At 47.9% G+C, this 19,952-nt stretch overlaps 1 protein-coding gene across 1 annotated transcript in view; it reads right to left on the bottom strand.

The window, feature by feature from the left end:
* The window catches only part of LOC134969339 (capping protein, Arp2/3 and myosin-I linker protein 3-like), a 1,162,896-nt gene that overhangs the window by 909,169 nt on the left and 233,775 nt on the right, over positions 1-19,952 (bottom strand). Inside the window, exon 8 of the mRNA XM_063945252.1 lies at positions 12,084-12,167. Within this exon, the coding sequence (XP_063801322.1) occupies positions 12,084-12,167 (84 nt within the window). The remainder of the gene's footprint in view (positions 1-12,083; positions 12,168-19,952) is intronic.

The following is a 19,952-nucleotide window of genomic DNA, read 5'->3' as shown; positions in this document are numbered from 1 at the left end:
GGTATCCAGCTGTAGAGTATTTTAAGGGTAACATTCCGGTGTTGGTCTGCGGAAGATCGCATGTTCCTGCGGATAGTTATGTGCAGAAGCAGAATATAGATCTAAACTGTATTTACTGTATATTATGTATGCGGCGGGAATCCAGAGGAGACCACCCACAAGAGCAGTTGGGAAAGACATCGCCTACCTATTCAAACCGACCTATGACCTCTCCTGTACTGTAAAAGTGCATTCCTGTGTCCAATGGACAAAGGGATTACAGTATCCATTGTATTGCTTTTGGAAGAATTGTATAAATAAAGCCTGCTGCAGCCTGGTCACACACAAGACTCACAAAGTTATCTATCAGATGAACGGGGACCGGCCGGGTTGCGCAAGCTTGTCCACTCAAGTATGTACCATTGAATGTGGCCATTTACTCTGTTATATTGTAGTGTATTATTTGTGTTGTAAACCCCCTTTCAGCAATAATCCACTGTGGTGTCGGAACCCAGCGGTAAAATCACAATTGGTGTCGTGTCCTCATTGCCCTGCTAAGGTTTAAAGTGTTTTATCATTGCATTACATTACTGCTAAGGTTTAAAGTGTTTTATCATTGCATTACATTACTGCTACGGTTTAAAGTGTTTTATCATTGCACTGCATTACTGTAAAGGGTTAAAGTGTATCTCTGGGTGTGCGCGCGCTGTGTGTACTTTGTACCCCCAGCGTGGCGTTTGTACGCTAAGTCCGTACAGTGATACGGGACTCCGTACGCAAACAGTGTATAAAGTACGTAGCGTGTGTACTAAGTTTAGCGGCCGCAGCGGCTCCATGGTAAAGTGTATTCTAAGTGTGTATAAGGTATAGCTTTCTTTCCTGTAAGATAATCGACATTATCAATGGGGGTGATTCCAAGTTGATCGTAGCAGGAAAGTTTTTAGCATTTTGGCAAAACCATGTGCACTGCAGGGGAGGCAGATATAACATGTGCAGAGATAGATAGATTTGGGTGGGGTGTGTTCAATCTGCAATCCAAATTGCAGTGTAAAAATAAAGCAGCCAGTATTTACCCTGCACAGAAACAAAATAACCCACACAAATCTAACTCTCTCTGCACATGTTATATCTGCCCCCCCCCCCCCCTGCAGTGCACATGGTTTTGCCCAACTGCTAAAAAAATTCCTGCTGCGATCAACTTGGAATTACCCCCGATATACGCTGCTGCTATGTATATATCCACTGCTGCAGTATAACAAATTACAATTATATTATTATTAACAACCTGGAGGCTGCATCAGACCAGGGGTAGTGTGTGTACTGTGTCATCAGTAATTCCAGTGACAATATACGTTGCTGCTACACATCTATATACACTGCTGCAGTATAACAAATTACAATTTGATGGAGGTATTGTGTCCCCGGTACCAAATCCCATCTAAGTTCCACTTCACTAGGCAGGCGATACCGAGAATGTACAAAGATGTCAGAAAAAGAGTCACCAGTGTACTACAAAATGTGGTTATATGCAGTGTCCACTTAACCACGGACATGTGGACAAGTGGAACAGGGCAGACTAAGGACTATATGACTGTAACAGCCCACTGGGTAGATGTATGGCCTCCCGCAGCGGCACCAGTAGCAAAATCTTGCAAACGCCAACTCATTCCTAGGCAGGCTATGCTATGTATCACCGCTTTCCATAAGAGGCACACACACAGCTGACAACCTCTTACGGAAACTGAGGAATATCATCGCAGAATGGCTTACCCCAATTGGACTCCAGAGCCGGCCTTAGCTATAGGCAGGCTAGGCATTTGCCAAGGGCATCCAAGCATGTCTAGGGGCATCCAAGCATGTCCCTGCAGTATCTAATGCTGGGAGGGACAGTCTGCAAACTATCTGTTACTTTCTAAATGTATTCAATGAGTACTTGTATACACTGCTGTTTACATATAGAATGCACACAGCACACTGTCCCCTGAAGCCTGAACTCCCTCCGACATGCTTGAATGCCCCTGACTTGTGAGACCTTAGACAGCAGAAGCCCAGTAACTGCAATTCCTGGACCTGTGACATTTTCACTGACTATATAAGGTTATTATTGGATGGTTCCTTATGATACCACATGTGTATTGTGGAAGACTGCTCCAAATAATTCAGACATCACCTACAGTATACTGCTTGTGCACATGGGGGAGGGGGACCCTGCTATCCTGTGTCCCTTATCCCTGTGCAAACCACAGGTGTCTGCAGGGATACAACATGGGCACTGTTCTCCCCACACTTTATTTCTCAGTCAGTTCATGCCGTAAAATTCCCTTGCCATCCAGCACTGTAACGTGGTCAGTAAGTTGCGTATATTTCTATATGAAACGTCAGTGCAGCGTGACTTTCAGATGCGTCAGACTGGAGAGCAGAGCACATTGCTCCCACAGTATAAAATAAAGGGCATGCAGTTGCCGGGAGCAACAGACACCAGCAAACACACTGAACAGTGAAGAGAATGGACAGTTGCTACATGTTTGATACTGGTCTTTGTGTATAACCAGCAAGTATGGCAGTAGCTGGACTTTGCTGCCATCTGTGTCCAACCAGCAAGCTAAAATAAAGGATGAGGCTTGCAAAGGACGGCATACCTTGTGAGGTCACATCCCTTGTACGAGTGTCCCTTTAACAGGTGTGAGCGCAAGCACTCACCCATCCTGCCCCCTCTCCCTTCAATCTCACAGTCACGGATCTAGGGAGCAGCATGGGTGCACACACTCACTGCAAGCTCACCAGCAAGAAAAAGTAAGTTTTATATATTAAAAAGCTACTAGCGTTACTAATGTGTGACATATGTGTAAGGTAAATTGCTGTGTGGAATTATGGGGGTCATTCTGACCCATACGCTCGCTGCTGTTTGTCGCAGCCGAGCGAACGGGGCTCTACTGTGCATGCGACGGCGCCGTTGTGCGCCAGCGCATGCCAGACGGCCGAAGGGCAGGGCTGCGATCGCCTCTGCCTGATTGACAGAAGCGGTCGCTGGGCGGGAGGGGGCGGAACGGCGGCGTTTGGCCGCCGTTTCGTGGGAGCGGTCTGGCCAATGCAAGCGTGGCCGGACCGAACGGTTATTCCCCCGGTGGGCCCCACTGCCTGAGTGTTGCTGGGTCAGATGCAGAACTAGCGGCGGTGCTAGGGGCACCAACCAAAATGTTGCCTAGGGCATCAAATTGGCTAGGGCCGGCTCTGTTGGACTCTACTGGGAATTTGTGATATCGGACAACGCCACCAATATTGTGCGTGCATTACAACTGGGCAAATTCCAGCACGTCCCATGTTTTGCACATACAATTAATTTGGTGGTGCAGAATTTTTTTAAAAATGACAGGGGTGTGCAGGAGATGCTGTCAGTGGCCCGGAAAATTTCTGGCCACTTTCGGCATTCTTCCACTGCGTGCCGAAGACTGGAGCGCCAGCAAACACTCCTGAACCTGCCCGCCATCAACTGAAGCAACAAGTGGTAACGAGGTGGAATTCAACACTCTATATGCTTCAGAGGATGGAGAAGCAGCAAAAGGCCATTCAAGCCTATACATCCACCTACGATATAGGCAAAGGATGGGCAATGCACCTGACTCAAGCGCAGTGGAGAATGATTTCCGTCTTGTGCAAGGTTCTGCAACCCTTTGAACTTGCCACACGTGAAGTCAGTTCAGACACTGCCAGCTTGAGTCAGGTCATTCCACTCATCAGGCTTTTGCAGAAGCAGCTGGAGCAATTGAAGAAGAGCTAAGATGGAGCGATTCCGCAAAGTATGTGGGACTTGTGGATGGAGCCCTTCATTCGCTTTGCCAGGATTCAAGGGTGGTCAATCTGTTAAAATCAGAGCACTACATTTTGGCCACCGTGCTCGATCCTATGTTTAAAGCCTATGTTGTATCTCTCTTTCCAACAGACACAAGTGTGCAGAGGTGCAAAGACCTGCTGGTTAGCAAATTGTCAACTCAAGTGGAACGTGACCTGTCAACAGCTCCTCCTTCAATTTCTCCCGCCACTATGGCTGCAAGGAAAAGGATAACATTTCCTAGCCCACCCGCTGGTGGTAATGCAGGGCAGTCAGGAGTGAAATCTGACATCTGCTCCAGACTGAAGGACCTGCCAACGATTACTGACATGTCTACTGTCACTGCATATGATTCTGTCACCATTGAAAAATGGTGGAGGATTATATGAGTGACAACATCCAAGTAGGCACGTCAGACAGTCCGTACGCATACTGGCAGGAAAAAGAGGCAATTTGGAGGCCCTTGCACAACAAACTGGCTTTATTTTACAAAAGTTGCCCCCCCCCTCCAGTGTGTTCTACGAAAGAGTGTTTAGTGCAGCCGGTAACCTTGTCAGCGATCGGCGTAGGAGGTTACTTCCACAAAATGTGGAGAAGATGATGTTCATCAAAATAAATTATAAAGTCTTCCGGCATGACCTTTACCAGCAATTGCCTCCAGAAAGTACACAGAAACCTGTGATGGTGGATTCCAGTGAAGGCGAATTAATACTCAGTGAGGAGGATGTACACGGTGAAAGGGGTGAGGAATCGGAGGATGATGATGAGGTGGACATCTTGCCTCTGTAGAGCCAGTTTGTGCAAGGAGAGATTGATTACTTACCAGTCATTTCAGCCACAGTCGTGTGGCAGCCTCTGTCGCTGAAATGACTGGTTTGTTAAAGTGTGCATGTCTTGATTATACAACATAAGGGTGGGTGGGAGGGTCCAAGGACAATTCCATCTTGCACCTCTTTTTCTTCTTTGCATCATGTGCTGTTTGGGGACTAGTTTTTTTTACGTGCCATCCTGTCTGTAACTGCAGTGCCACTCCTAGATGGGCCAGGTGTTTGTGCCGCACACTTGTGTCGCTTAGCTTAGTCATACAGCCACCTCGGTGCAACTTTTAGGCCTAAAAACAATATTGTGAGGTGTGAGGTGTTCAGAATAGACTAGAAATTAGTGATGTGCACCGGAAATTTTTCGGGTTTTGTGTTTTGGTTTTGGGTTCGGTTCCGCGGCCGTGTTTTGGATTCGGACGCGTTTTGGCAAAACCTCACCGAAAATTTTTTGTCGGATTCGGGTGTGTTTTGGATTCGAGTGTTTTTTTCAAAAAACCTTAAAAAACAGCTTAAATCATAGAATTTGGGGGTCATTTTCATCCCATAGTATTATTAACCTCAATAACCATAATGTCCACTCATTTTCAGTCTATTCTGAACACCTCACACCTCACAATATTATTTTTAGTCCTAAAATTTGTACCGAGGTCGCTGGATGGCTAAGCTAAGCGACACAAGTGGCCGACACAAACACCTGGCCCATCTAGGAGTGGCACTGCAGTGTCAGGCAGGATGGCCCTTCAAAAAAATTGTCCCCAAACAGCACATGATGCAAAGAAAAATGAAAGAAAAAAGAGGTGCAAGATGGAATTGTCCTTGGGCCCTTCCTCCCACCCTTATGTTGTATAAACAGGACATGCACACTTTAACGAACCCATCATTTCAGTGACAGGGTCTGCCACACGACTGTGACTGAAATGACTGGTTGGTTTGGGCCCCCACCAAAAAAGAAGCAATCAATCTCTCCTTGCACAAACTGGCTCTACAGAGGCAAGATGTCCACCTCATCATCATCCTCCGATTCCTCACCCCTTTCACCGTGTACATCCCCCTCCTCACAGATTATTAATTCGTCCCCGCTGGAATCCACCATCTCTGGTCCCCGTGTACTTTCTGGAGGCAATTGCTGCTGGTGAATGTCTCCACGGAGGAATTGATTATAATTCATTTTAATGAACATCATCTTCTCCACATTTTCTGGAAGTTACCTCGTACGCCGATTGCTGACAAGGTGAGCGGCTGCACTAAACACTCTTTCGGAGTACACACTGGAGGGAGGGCAACTTAGGTAGAATAAAGCCAGTTTCTGCAAGGGCCTCCAAATTGCCTCTTTTTCCTGCCAGTATACGTACGGACTGTCTGACGTGCCTACTTGGATGCGGTCACTCATATAATCCTCCACCATTCTTTCAATGGTGAGAGAATCATATGCAGTGACAGTAGACGACATGTCAGTAATCGTTGGCAGGTCCTTCAGTCCGGACCAGATGTCAGCACTCGCTCCAGACTGCCCTGCATCACCGCCAGCGGGTGGGCTCGGAATTCTTAGCCTTTTCCTCGCACCCCCAGTTGCGGGAGAATGTGAAGGAGGAGATGGTGACGGGTCACGTTCCGCTTGACTTGACAATTTTCTTACCAGCAGGTCTTTGAACCTCTGCAGACTCGTGTCTGCCGGAAAGAGAGATACAATGTAGGTTTTAAATCTAGGATCGAGCACGGTGGCCAAAATGTAGTGCTCTGATTTCAACAGATTGACCACCCGTGAATCCTTGTTAAGCGAATTAAGGGCTCCATCCACAAGTCCCACATGCCTAGCGGAATCGCTCTGTTTTAGCTCCTCCTTCAATGTCTCCAGCTTCTTCTGCAAAAGCCTGATGAGGGGAATGACCTGACTCAGGCTGGCAGTGTCTGAACTGACTTCACGTGTGGCAAGTTCAATGCACAACATTGAAATCATTCTCCACTGCGCTTGAGTCAGGTGCATTCCACCTCCTTTGCCTATATCGTGGCCAGATGTATAGGCTTGAATGGCCTTTTGCTGCTCCTCCATCCTCTGAAGCATATAGAGGGTTGAATTCCACCTCGTTACCACCTCTTGCTTCAGATGATGGCAGGGCAGGTTCAGGAATGTTTGGTGGTGCTCCAGTCTTCTGTACGCGGTGCATGAATGCCGAAAGTGGCCCGCAATTCTTCGGGCCACCGACAGCATCTCTTGCACGCCCCTGTCGTTTTTTAAATAATTCTGCACCACCAAATTCAAGGTATGTGCAAAACATGGGACGTGCTGGAATTTGCCCAGATGTAATGCACGCACAATATTGCTGGCGTTGTCCGATGTCACAAATCCCCAGCAGGAGAGTCCAATTGGGGTAAGCCATTCTGCGATGATCTTCCTCAGTTGCTGTAAGAGGTTTTCAGCTGTGTGCCTATTCTGGAAAGCGGTGATACAAAGCGTAGCCTGCCTAGGAACGAGTTGGCGTTTGCGAGATGCTGCTACTGGTGCCGCCGCTGCTGTTCTTGCTGCGGGAGGCAATACATCTACCCAGTGGGCTGTCACAGTCATATAGTCCTGAGTCTGCCCTGCTCCACTTGTCCACATGTCCGTGGTTAAGTGGACATTGGGTACTACTGCATTTTTTAGGACACTGGTGAGTCTTTTTCTGAGGTCTGTGTACATTTTCGGTATCACCTGCCTAGAGAAATGGAACCTAGATGGTATTTGGTAGCGGGGACACAGTACCTCAATCAAGTCTATAGTTGGCTCTGAATTAACGATGGATACCGGAACCACGTTTCTCACCGCCCAGGCTGCCAAGGCCTAAGTTATCCGCTTTGCAGAAGGATGACTGCTGTGATATTTCATCTTCCTCGCAAAGGACTGTTGGACAGTCAATTGCTTACTGGAAGTAGTACAAGTGGTCTTCCGACTTCCCCTCTGGGATGACGATCGACTCCCAGCAGCAACAACAGCAGCGCCAGCAGCAGTAGGCGTTACACTCAAGGATGCATCGGAGGAATCCCAGGCAGCAGAGGACTCGTCAGACTTGACAGTGACATGGCCTGCAGGACTATTGGCTTTCCTGGGTAAGGAGGAAATTGACACTGAGGGAGTTGGTGGTGTGGTTTGCAGGAGCTTGGTTACAAGAGGAAGGGATTTAGTGGTCAGTGTACTGCTTCCGCTGTCACACAAAGTTTTTGAACTTGTCACTGACTTATGATGAATGCACTGCAGGTGACGTATAAGGGAGGATGTTCCGAGGTGGTTAACGTCCTTACCCCTACTTATTACAGCTTGACAAAGGCAACACACGGCTTGACACCTGTTGTCCGCATTTGTGTTGAAATAATTCCACACCGAAGAGCTGATTTTTTTTTGTATTTTGACCAGGCATGTCAATGGCCATATTCCTCCCACGGACAACAGGTGTCTCCCCGGGTGCCTGACTTAAACAAACCACCTCACCACCAGAATCCTCCTTGTCAATTTCCTACCCAGCGCCAGCAACACCCATATCCTCATCCTGGTGTACTTCAACACTGACATCTTCAATTTGACTATCAGGAACTGGACTGCGGGTGCTCCTTCCAGCACTTGCAGGGGGCGTGCAAATGGTGGATGGCGCAAGCTCTTCCCATCCAGTGTTGGGAAGGTCAGGCATTGCAACCGACACAATTGGACTCTCCTTGGGGATTTGTGATTTAGAAGAACGCACAGTTCTTTGCTGTGCTTTTGCCAGCTTAAGTCTTTTCTTTTTTCTAGCGAGAGGATGAGTGCTTCCATCCTCATGTGAAGATGAACCACTAGCCATGAACATAGGCCAGGGCCTCAGCCGTTCCTTGCCACTCCGTGTCGTAAATGGCATATTGGCAAGTTTACGCTTCTCCTCAGACGCTTTTAATTTTGATTTTTGGGTCATTTTACTGAACTTTTGTGTTTTGGATTTTACATGCTCTCTACTATGACATTGGGCATCAGCCTTGGCAGACGACGTTGATGGCATTTCATCGTCTCGGCCATGACTAGTGGCAGTAGCTTCAGCACGAGGTGGAAGTGGATCTTGATCTTTCCCTATTTTAACCTCCACATTTTTGTTCTCCATTTTTTAATGTGTGGAATTATATGCCAGTATCAATAGCAATGGCCTACTACTATATTTACTGCACAAAACTAAAATGCACCACAGGTATAGAATGTAGATGGATAGTATACTTAATGGATGACGAGTGACGACACAGAGGTAGGTACAGCAGTGGCCTACCGTACTGCTATATATAGTATACTGGTGTACACTGTCAGCAAACTGCTAAACTAAAATGCACCACAGGTATACAATGTAGATGGATAGTATACTTAATGGATGACGAGTGACGACACAGAGGTAGGTACAGCAGTGGCCTACCGTACTGCTATATATAGTATACTGGTGGACACTGTCAGCAAACTGCTAAACTAGTCTAAAATGCACCACAGGTATAGAATGTAGAGGGATAGTATACTTAATGGATGACGAGTGACGACACAGAGGTAGGTACAGCAGTGGCCTACCGTACTGCTATATATAGTATACTGGTGGACACTGTCAGCAAACTGCTAAACTAGTCTAAAATGCACCACAGGTATAGAATGTAGATGGATAGTATACTTAATGGATGACGAGTGACGACACAGAGGTAGGTACAGCAGTGGCCTACCGTACTGCTATATATAGTATACGGTGGACACTGTCAGCAAACTGCTAAACTAGTCTAAAATGCACCACAGGTATATAATGTAGATAGATAGTATACTTAATGGATGACGAGTGACGACACAGAGGTAGGTACAGCAGTTGCCTACCGTACTGCTATATATAGTATACTGGTGGACACTGTCAGCAAACTGCTAAACTAGTCTAAAATGCACCACAGGTATACAATGTAGATGGATAGTATACTTAATGGATGACGAGTGACGACACAGAGGTAGGTACAGCAGTGGCCTACCGTACTGCTATATATAGTATACTGGTGGACACTGTCAGCAAACTGCTAAACTAGTCTAAAATGCACCACAGGTATAGAATGTAGATGGATAGTATACTTAATGGATGACGAGTGACGACACAGAGGTAGGTACAGCAGTGGCCTACCGTACTGCTATATATAGTATACTGGTGGACACTGTCAGCAAACTGCTAAACTAAAATGCACCACAGGTATACAATGTAGATGGATAGTATACTTAATGGATGACGACTGACGACACAGAGGTACGTACAGCAGTGGCCTACCGTACTGCTATATATAGTATACTGGTGGACACTGTCAGCAAACTGCTAAACTAGTCTACAATGCACCACAGGTATAGAATGTAGATGGATAGTATACTTAATGGATGACGAGTGACGACACAGAGGTAGGTACAGCAGTGGCCTACCGTACTGCTATATATAGTATACTGGTGGACACTGTGAGCAAAGTGCTAAACTAAAATGCACCACAGGTATACAATGTAGATGGATAGTATACTTAATGGATGACGAGTGACGACACAGAGGTAGGTACAGCAGTGGCCTACCGCACTGCTATATATAGTATACTGGTGGTCACTGTCAGCAAACTGCTAAACTAAAATGCACCACAGGTATACAATGTAGATGGATAGTATACTTAATGGATGACGAGTGACGACACAGAGGTAGGTACAGCAGTGGCCTACCGTACTGCTATATATAGTAAGTATACTGGTGGACACTGTCAGCAAACTGCTAAACTAAACTGCACCACAGGTATACAATGTAGATGGATAGTATACTTAATGGATGACGAGTGACGACACAGAGGTAGGTACAGCAGTGCACTCTGCACTGTACTCCTCCTATATAATATTAATTATACTGGTGGTCCCCAGTCCCCACAATAAAGCAGCACACTGTGAGCACAGATATGGAGTGTTTTTCAGGCAGACAACGTATACTGGTGGTCACTGTCAGCAAAACTCTGCACTGTACTCCTGCTATAGCTGCTCCCCAGTCCCCACAATTAAGCAGTGTGAGCACTCAGCACAGATATATCATGCAGCACACTGAGCACAGATATGGTATGGAGCGTTTTTTTCAGGCAGAGAACGGATAAAAACTGGTGGCCACTTATCAGCAAAACTCTGCACTGTACTCCTAACAGCTGCTCCCCAATCCTCCCCACAATTAAGCAATAAAAAACAAACAAGAATCAACTGTCTTCTACAATAAACGGAGAGGACGCCAGCCACGTCCTCTCCCTATCATCTCCAATGCACGAGTGAAAATGGCGGCGACGCGCGGCTGCTTATATAGAATCCGAATCTCGCGAGAATCCGACAGCGGGATGATGACGTTCGGGCGCGCTCGGGTTAACCGAGCCATACGGGAGAATCCAAGTATGGCTCGGACCCGTGTAAAAAGGGTAAAGTTCGGGGGGGGGGGTTCGGTTTCTCGGAAACCGAACCCGCTCATCACTACTAGAAATGAGTGGAAATGATTATTATTGAGGTTAATAATACTGTAGAAGCAACATTACCCCCAAATTCTGTGATTTTAGCTGTTTTTATATTTTTTTCAAAAATCATCCAGATCCAAAACCAAAACCCGAAAGGGTGGTTTTGGCAAAACCAAGCCAAAACCAAAACACGAAAATGGAATTAGGACCAAACCAAAACACCAAACATGCAAAGTGCCAGCTGCACATCTCTACTGCGGATTCCGGCGCATGACTTCGGAGGGGTGAGTATTTTAAAAATGGGTGCAGTGTGTGTGTGGGGGCCCCCTCTGGACTCAGGGGCCCATGTGCACCGCACACATTGCACCCATTATAGAAACACCAGTGCCTTAGAATAAGATGCTCACAACATAAGTGATGTGATCTACAGATGTGTCCTCTTACATCCTTGCTGCAATCAAGCTAACAGCCCTTGAAATTGCGCCATGCTGTGGCGGGAATTGGTAGCACCGAACTTCTTTTTTTGCGTCTTAGACGCAGCTTTTGCTGATTAATATGATATGCAGCATGCCTATATTCTGTGTGTTACTGCGACTGTATTTGCATACAAAATGCTATGCTACAGTGTTTTCATGGAAAACACAGTAATGTGGCATTTCGGATGCAGATAGAGCCGCAATTACATACACAATACAAGCATGCTGTATATCACATTAATCAACAGAAGCAGCTTGTGCATCCTATGACATTACCTTGCGTCTATGATGCATTTTCATGGAAAAAATGCAAAAAAGACGATCGGCGCTACCGATTCATACGGCACTCACACATTATGTGTAACGCGACATGTAGCGCACAGAGCAAATATGCAAGAGGACACATCTGTATTCTGCATATTCTGTATCATAATCTTTATATAATTTCTAATTTGGCAAATATATATAATTTAAAGTAGTCCTGGTCCGTCAAGGAAGTGTGCACATTTTTTTTTTTTTTACCTTTTGGTGTCACTGATGTTCTTGCTAAGTTTAGATGTTGTAAACTTTGATGTTTCTCAAAATGTCGGCTAATTGCAGCTATTCCTGAAAGAAACAGATACAAATATATAATTAAGCACATTTTTAAAGATATTCTCCCTACCAATCCCTTCCACTTATCGGAACCAATAACCCTAAAATGACATGACTGGATGACTACCCACAACCATCTGTTGCAGGATAACCAGCCTGGTTACCTCTACACTGGACAACTGTCACACACCTCCCTTACTGGATATCATGAGATATCAGATCCTCATATACTGTATACAGGAGGTGGTTGATAGACAGTTAAAAGATAGATAGTTATTAGGTTGACAACAAATGGTCAACAGTCAAAAGTCCGACAGGATCAAAAGGTCGACAGTCAAAAGTCCAACAGGGTTAAAATGTCGACACATGTTTTTTTAGGGATTTTCATGCTTTTACAACTTTTTTTTCATTAACTATCCATGTCACAAAATATAACCTCTAGCAACCTTGCGGCGAGCAAAGCGAGCGACTGAGTTCGAAAAAGCGGCGAGTGGATGAATTTCAACAAAATTGGGGAAAAAATGTTTAAAAACACAAAATAACACAAAAAAACAAACATTTTAACCCTGTAGGACTTTTGACCCTGTCCACCAAATGGTGTTGACCTAATGACAGTCTAACTTGTATACCACACCCGTCTACATGACCACCACTGGGCAATGCTGGTTACCTGTCCCTGGGCCTAAAACTTTATCTACCCTCACTATCTGTCACTGCATTCCTAAACCAGTGTCTCATTTAGTTGACATATCCCCCAATCCCTAACATGATGCCACTTACTCAGAGCTTAGCTTTTGTCACTTGCATCAGTACCTTCATCACTGCAGATATGACCTAAGACTCTTTCATTGGGTACCTTCCTAAATGCCTCCAGTCCAAATACCTCCATTGTAGGTTAATCATACCAATACCACCCTCAACTTTTATTTGTTCTTGTACCTTCACAGAACATAATGCCTCATAGCCCCTCCAAGCTACTTGAGGGACTTGCCTACACTCACCTCTCACACTCTCTTAACTCACACAGCTTACTGGACCCACTTCAGTCAGGATTTCGTGCCCAACACTCCACAGAGACAGCACTGACTAAGGTAGTGAATGGATAGAGAGGGGGCGTGGCTTAACATCGGAGGAGAGCAGTTGCAGCTCTCTGCAGCTCCTGCTTTAATATCACCTTATCTCCCTCCTAACCCACCCAAACTTGCTCACTTGCCCCTACCCTCCCTTCTATATTCCCCCCTGCCTCTTCTACTGCTGAAAGCCTGAAGCCACGGAGTCGGGGAGCATCAGAAAAGCTCCCGTGGACTGCGGCCTACACTAAGCTCCAAAGCCGGGGCCTCGATTTTACAGCCCACCCGCCAGACCTCCAGCCGTGCCGTTTTCATGGCGCACGCCCCTGCTTCTCACTTCCTAGCGGCCCCCGGACCTGTTACCTGCGGGTATCGTCTCCCTCTGACCCGCGACTACAGCTCCTGCGGGAGGCCTCGGCTGGTGTTGCCGCGGTCGGCCTCCTAGTTATGGCGGCGGGACCCGGTGGCTCTTTCACCCCTGCTGCTGCAGCTAAGTGGAACGGAGCGGAACACAGGGGAGAGGACACCAACACTGCATAGCCAGCAGCATTACTGGTAAGGTGTCCTCCTCTGTGTGGCTCCCAGATGCCATTTCCCACTAGCCCACCACCGGGCTCTTTCACCCACACATCCCGCTGCCCCCCCCCACACCCGCGGGGAGAAAGGCTGCAGCCCGCGCCCTTTGCGCACTACATAAGCCGCTGGCCATAACACCTCACCACCTTCAAGCTGCGCTTGGATACGGTGCCGGTGGGAGACGGGAGCCTCACTGCTGATATTATCCGGTATTAGCGGTGCGGTGGGGAACTCTCCCCCCTCTTCAAGACAGAAACACTATATACCTGCCTCAGCTCGCTGCCCTCTTCCCTGCGTGTTGCCCACCATTCACTCGGCTCTTCTCAGGATGTCCTATATGAGCGGACTGTGATCATACCATTTTACCCTTTGAGTGGGCTGGCTCCGGACTTGGATGCTTGCTTTGAATCCGCGGTGATGTGACACCATACTGGCCTGGCGCTTCACGTGTGAAACCCGACACACCTCTGGCATTTCTTATGCTCTGCGCACCTCCACAGCGGTAACTATTCTATGACAGCATGGAAAAGTTCCTGATTCCTACATCAGTGACTTCTGCGGGGGCGTCACTGCCATCTTGTGACGGAACCCCTAGTGGCAACTCCTCTGACTCCAACCGCTTAACTTCACGCTCTGCGTCCCAACGTATACGTAGATCCAGACCGCCTGTTAAGCAGCCGAAAATGAAGCATAACGACCTAGTGGCTGTTCTGGGCCCCCTGCTCGACAAAAAATTAGCAGGCATCAAGGAAGCCATCAAATCCACGCTAACCCAACTCAACCAACATTCCACACGTTTGGACGAAGCGGAACAGCGAATTTCTACGCTGGAAGATGACTGGTCCTCAGCCCAGAGAACCATACTAGCTAACCAATCGGAGATTGCTGACCTTTCAGAGAGGATCGATGATCTTGTAAATCGCAGAATGCGTAATAATCTGAGGGTCATTGGAATGCCGGAATCGGTCAAGGGTCATGAGGTCATGGACCTCCTCTCATCTGGCATCCCAGAGCAACTAGCTATGGATCTTAAAGGAGTCCCACTCATGATTGAGAGAGCTCACCGGCTCGGACCGGAGCGGAGGAACCCCACTGGATGTCCCCGTCCCGTCATAATGAGAGTCTTGAACTATGCCGACAAGATGAGACTTCTTGATCACTTTCGTAAAACGGCCTCCTTATCCTACAACGGAGAACGCCTCCTCATCTTTCAAGATTTCTCAGCACTTGTAGCTACCAAGCGCAGAGAGTTTGCTCCTGTTTGTAAACACCTCTTCGAAACCAAGGTCAAGTTCTCTCTCCTCTACCCAGCACGCCTCCGGATTTTTGAAAATGGCAAACCACTGTTCTTCGATGACCCGGGAGAGGCGAAATTACACTTCTTTTTACCCGATACTTGACTTTGACTATTGCCTACTAACTTACTGCTTATCATTATCTTGATCCTTTCTCGCAGGTTTCGCCTGTGAGTGCCATGTATGTAAAGCATGGCTGCTTCTAGCTCACTCCTTACTTGTTTACAGTTTTTACTGTTCATGTTAATATCTCTATGTTTTTTGGTTTGTTTTGTCTGCCCGACCCGGGGACTCAGGCCCCTCCTAGGTTGTCCTCACCCCGCTGGCTGGGATAGGGTGGGGCCCCATTTTACCTTTCACATATTTAACATATTGTTCCCAACCGTAGGTGTGGGTTGATATGGCTTCTGTGGCCTCCCCACCCTCTCACAGTACTGGAGTTTCTCACAATACCCTGTTACGCATAATTTCCTGGAATGTAGAAGGGCTTAATCACCCCGTTAAGAGAAAGAAAGTAGTCTCTCATTTAAAACGTATGGCTTCTCAGATAGTATTTCTTCAAGAAACGCACTGGCTAGATGACCCTCGGAACTCCTTATGGGCTCCTAGGATAGAGGACTGCATATCGGCCCCATATCATACCAAATCCCAGGGAGTGGCCATCATTTTCCATGCTAGCTTACAGCACTCGATCAGTAGGAAACACATTGACCCTGAAGGCAGATTCATTTTACTTGACGCATTAATCGATGGTACCATGTATACCCTCCTTAATATATATGCTCCCAGTGTCTCCCCTGACTCTTTCTTTGCAGCTCTCCTGTCGACGCTCCTGCAGTGGGGCGGCCAAAACTTGGTTGTGGGTGGCGATTTCAACTTGGTATTCGACCCATCCATGGACAGTTCTCGGGTAAGTGCCTCAGTCTCCCTTTCCACCTATCAACTATTGTCTTTTGTTTGCACACAACTCAACTTACTGTTAGGATTACTAGGTTTTTCTGTGTGTGCATACTTGAAATGAGGTCAGCTGAAGCCAGGTGAAAATTAAACAAGGTTTATTGTGGAAAAAGAACTAGCAAAATATCAGCATAGAGAAACTGGATCCTTGATTAACATGGAACAGAACACAATATTCCCAAATAATAGTAATGGCTTGTAATAGAAACAGAGAGGAAGGTTATGCTTGAGTATTGGTATAGTCCAGGTTAATTACAGAGGTGAAATGAACATGAAGAAATCCGGGTTTAAACCAAGCAGGGGGAAAATAACATACCAAAACGTAGTAATCGGGCAGGGGTGGAAACAGGGTGAAAATAATAATACAGGAATGCAGATGTTGATCCAGCAGGGTTAGAAGTCTTGTAGCAAGGCATATGTAACAGCAAACTGCAGGAAATGTCTCCAAGATGTAGGTATGGCAGAAGCAGGACAGGATTACTGGAGAGAGCCTAGTCACACTCCAGACGGAACCACAATGATCTGCACATGAATGCTGGTGAGCTGGAGCTAAATAGCAGCACAAGTTGTTGGCCACAGCTGCTCACAATCAGGTGATCAGCCTGCAGGGCAGAGTGTGCAACTGCCATTCAGACCTAAGGCAGCAAGTGAGACCCCTAGAGGCAGGAATGAGACAATGCAGGGCAACACAAACACACAGACATTCCTAACATTATCCCCCCCTTAAACAGGCGGATTCCAGACGCCTAAAAGTTCACCTTCTCTTCTTTTTTCCTCTCCTCTTTTTGGGTTACCTAGACCTATTTGAAGGTGTCACAAAGACACTACTCGGCAGTACAGGTCCATCAATTATAAGTCTAGGATCCTCCAAAAGCTCGCTCTCAGAATCAGAGCCACAACCCAATGGCAGTAGTGACCCCTTATTTTCTTGAATCGTATCAAGAGCGGATGGTAAATTTGTAGAGGCCAAACTTGCCGAGCAATCTGCGTGAATACCTAAAGATATGTGCCTACAGTGCAAAGGCAGGTTCTCAGACGGGCACACTTTAACAGATTCATCCAGGAGAGCGAGGACAGTTGGTGAACTGATTCTTTCGGACACTGCCTTGAGGAAAGCAGCCAAATCTTGTAAAACTGGATCTTCCGCATCTATAAGACCATTTACCCACTTCAAGGCCTTCCCTCTGAACCTCATACATATGTTAGCAATAATATCAATAGGGGAAAAGTCATCAAAACTCAGATAGTACTTGAAGAGAGCTATACACTGAGAGATATCTCCATCAAAGTAAGGCAGTTCCTCAACGACTTGGCTTTCCGAATTAGGTGTTACATCAGAGAGGAAAGATAACCGTGGCCTCTCAGACAAGATGGACTCTTCTTGGACCTTAGACAGGGAAGTCTCAGATGGCCCCAGCTGGGCAGACACCTCGGGCAAATCTTGGATCTCGGGTACTGGGGCAGTGCCCTTATTCTCAGGATCGGCAAGACATGAAGACTTATTAACAGAAACCATTAGTTTAACTTTATGGACTGGAACCGACAGACTTTGACTGGACATAGATATGATAATGTTTGAATCTTTTGATGACTTTGGACAGTCTGATTTTGGGGTGAATCTTTGTCGTACTGCTTTTATGAAGGCTGGAAGATCAGTGAGCAATGGATCTTTGGACTTGATGAAGGGCTCAACCCAGTCCAAAGCTTCCCCTCTGAAGGATCTGATGAAAAAATTAACTGCATTGACTGGAGTGATGTTGATTGATGGATCCGATTCAACGTATATGAGGTACTGACGAGCCAGGGCACGGAATTGAGCAAGATCTCCTTCAAAGACAATACTGCATGGAGTTTTTAATTGGAGATCTTTCTTGGTACTGGTACTTGCACCAGACGCCCTTTCTAGGGTTGCAAGATCAGATGCCCCACCAGGGACTTTAGAATTGGGCATGAAAGGTGGAACCCCGCTTGGAACTTCAGGGTTTGATGACCCTTTTGGTGCCAGGCCATCAACTATCCTTTCTGGAATCTGGACAGGCAGAGCCCCCTCCTGGGGCTGGACAGGCAGAGCCCCCTCCAGGGGCTGGACAGGCAGAGCCCCCTCCTGGGGCTGGACAGGCCTTGACAGGACCTCTGGCAAGGCGGACACCTCTCAGACCTCTGGCAAGGCGGACACCTCTCGAACCTATGGCAAGGCGGACACCTCTCGGACCTCTGGCAAGGCAGACACCTCTCGGACCTCTGGCAAGGCGGACACCTCTCGGACATCTGGCAAGGCGGATACCTCTCGGACCTCCTGCAAGGCGGACACCTCTCGGACCTCTGGCAAGGCGGACACCTCACGGACCTCTGGCAAGGTAGACACCACACGGACCTTTGGCATGGCAGACTTGGATGAATAAGTGACCCTGAAAGACAAAATAACATTTGGACTGACCATTGACGCGGCAGTCCTTATTTGCCCAATAGACGGAAAAACAGGGTCCTCATGCCATGAGGCAAGGGCAGACAGGTCCTCATGCCATGAGGCAAGGGCAGACAGGTCCTCATGCCGTGAGGCAAGGGCAACAGGGACCTCATGCCGTGAGGCAAGGGCAACAGGGACCTCATGCCGTGAGGCAAGGGCAACAGGAACCTCAAGCCGTGCGGCAAGGGCAACATGGACCTCATGCCGTGAGGCAAGGGCAACAGGGACCTCATGCCGTGAGGCAAGGGCAGCAGGGACCTCATGCCCAAAGACAAGGGCAGCAGGGACCTCATGCCCAAAGGCAAGGGAAGCAGGGACCTCATGCCCAAAGGCAAGGGCAGCAGGGACCTCATGCCCAAAGGCAAGGGCAGCAGGGACCTCATGCCCAAAGGCAAGGGCAGCAGGGACCTCATGCCGTGAGGCAAGGGCAACAGGGACCTCATGCCGTGAGGCAAGGGCAACAGGGACCTCGTGCCGTGAGGCAAGGGCAACAGGAACCTCAAGCCGTGCGGCAAGGGCAACATGGACCTCATGCCGTGAGGCAAGGGCAACAGGGACCTCATGCCGTGAGGCAAGGGCAGCAGGGACCTCATGCCCAAAGACAAGGGCAGCAGGGACCTCATGCCCAAAGGCAAGGGAAGCAGGGACCTCATGCCCAAAGGCAAGGGCAGCAGGGACCTCATGCCCAAAGGCAAGGGCAGCAGGGACCTCATGCCCAAAGGCAAGGGCAGCAGGGACCTCATGCCCAAAGGCAAAGGCAGCTGGGACCTCATGCCCAAAGGCAAGGGCAGCAGGAACCTTATGCCCAAAGGCAAGGGCAGCAGGGCCGGACACCCCTCCTGGGGTCGCTGGGCCGGACACCCCTCCTGGGGTCGCTGGGCCGGACACCCCTCCTGGGGTCGCTTGGCCGGACACCCCTCCTGGGGTCGCTTGGCCGGACACTCCTCCTGGGGTCGCTGGGCCGGACACCTCTCCTGGGGTCGCTTGGCCGGACACCTCTCCTGGGATCGCTTGGCCGGACACCTCTCCTGGGGTCGCTTGGCCGGACACCTCTCCTGGGGTCGCTTGGATGGACATCTCTCCTAGGGTCGCTTGGCCGGACACCACTCCTTTTGAAATTTGAGCACCACAGTGGCATAACTGAGCAGAATTAGGCACTATGGCAGAATGAGGAAAGCTCTTTTTAGGTTTGCGAGCAGGACATAATTGAATAAAATGTCCAGACCTGCCGCAATAAAAACAAAGGCCCTCATTCCGAGTTGTTCGCTCGCTAAAAATCTTCGCATCGCAGCGATTTTCCACTTAATGCGCATGCGCAATGTCCGCACTGCGACTGCGCCAAGTAAATTTGCTATGCACTTAGTAATTTTACTCACGGCTTTTTCATCGGTCTGGCGATCGTAATGTGATTGACAGGAAATGGGTGTTACTG

Source organism: Pseudophryne corroboree, chromosome 11 (assembly GCF_028390025.1).
Source record: "Pseudophryne corroboree isolate aPseCor3 chromosome 11, aPseCor3.hap2, whole genome shotgun sequence".
NCBI classification, from domain to species: Eukaryota; Metazoa; Chordata; class Amphibia; order Anura; family Myobatrachidae; genus Pseudophryne; species Pseudophryne corroboree.
The sequence above is the reverse complement of the archived record's forward strand: the minus strand, read 5'-3'. Positions and strand labels throughout refer to the sequence as shown.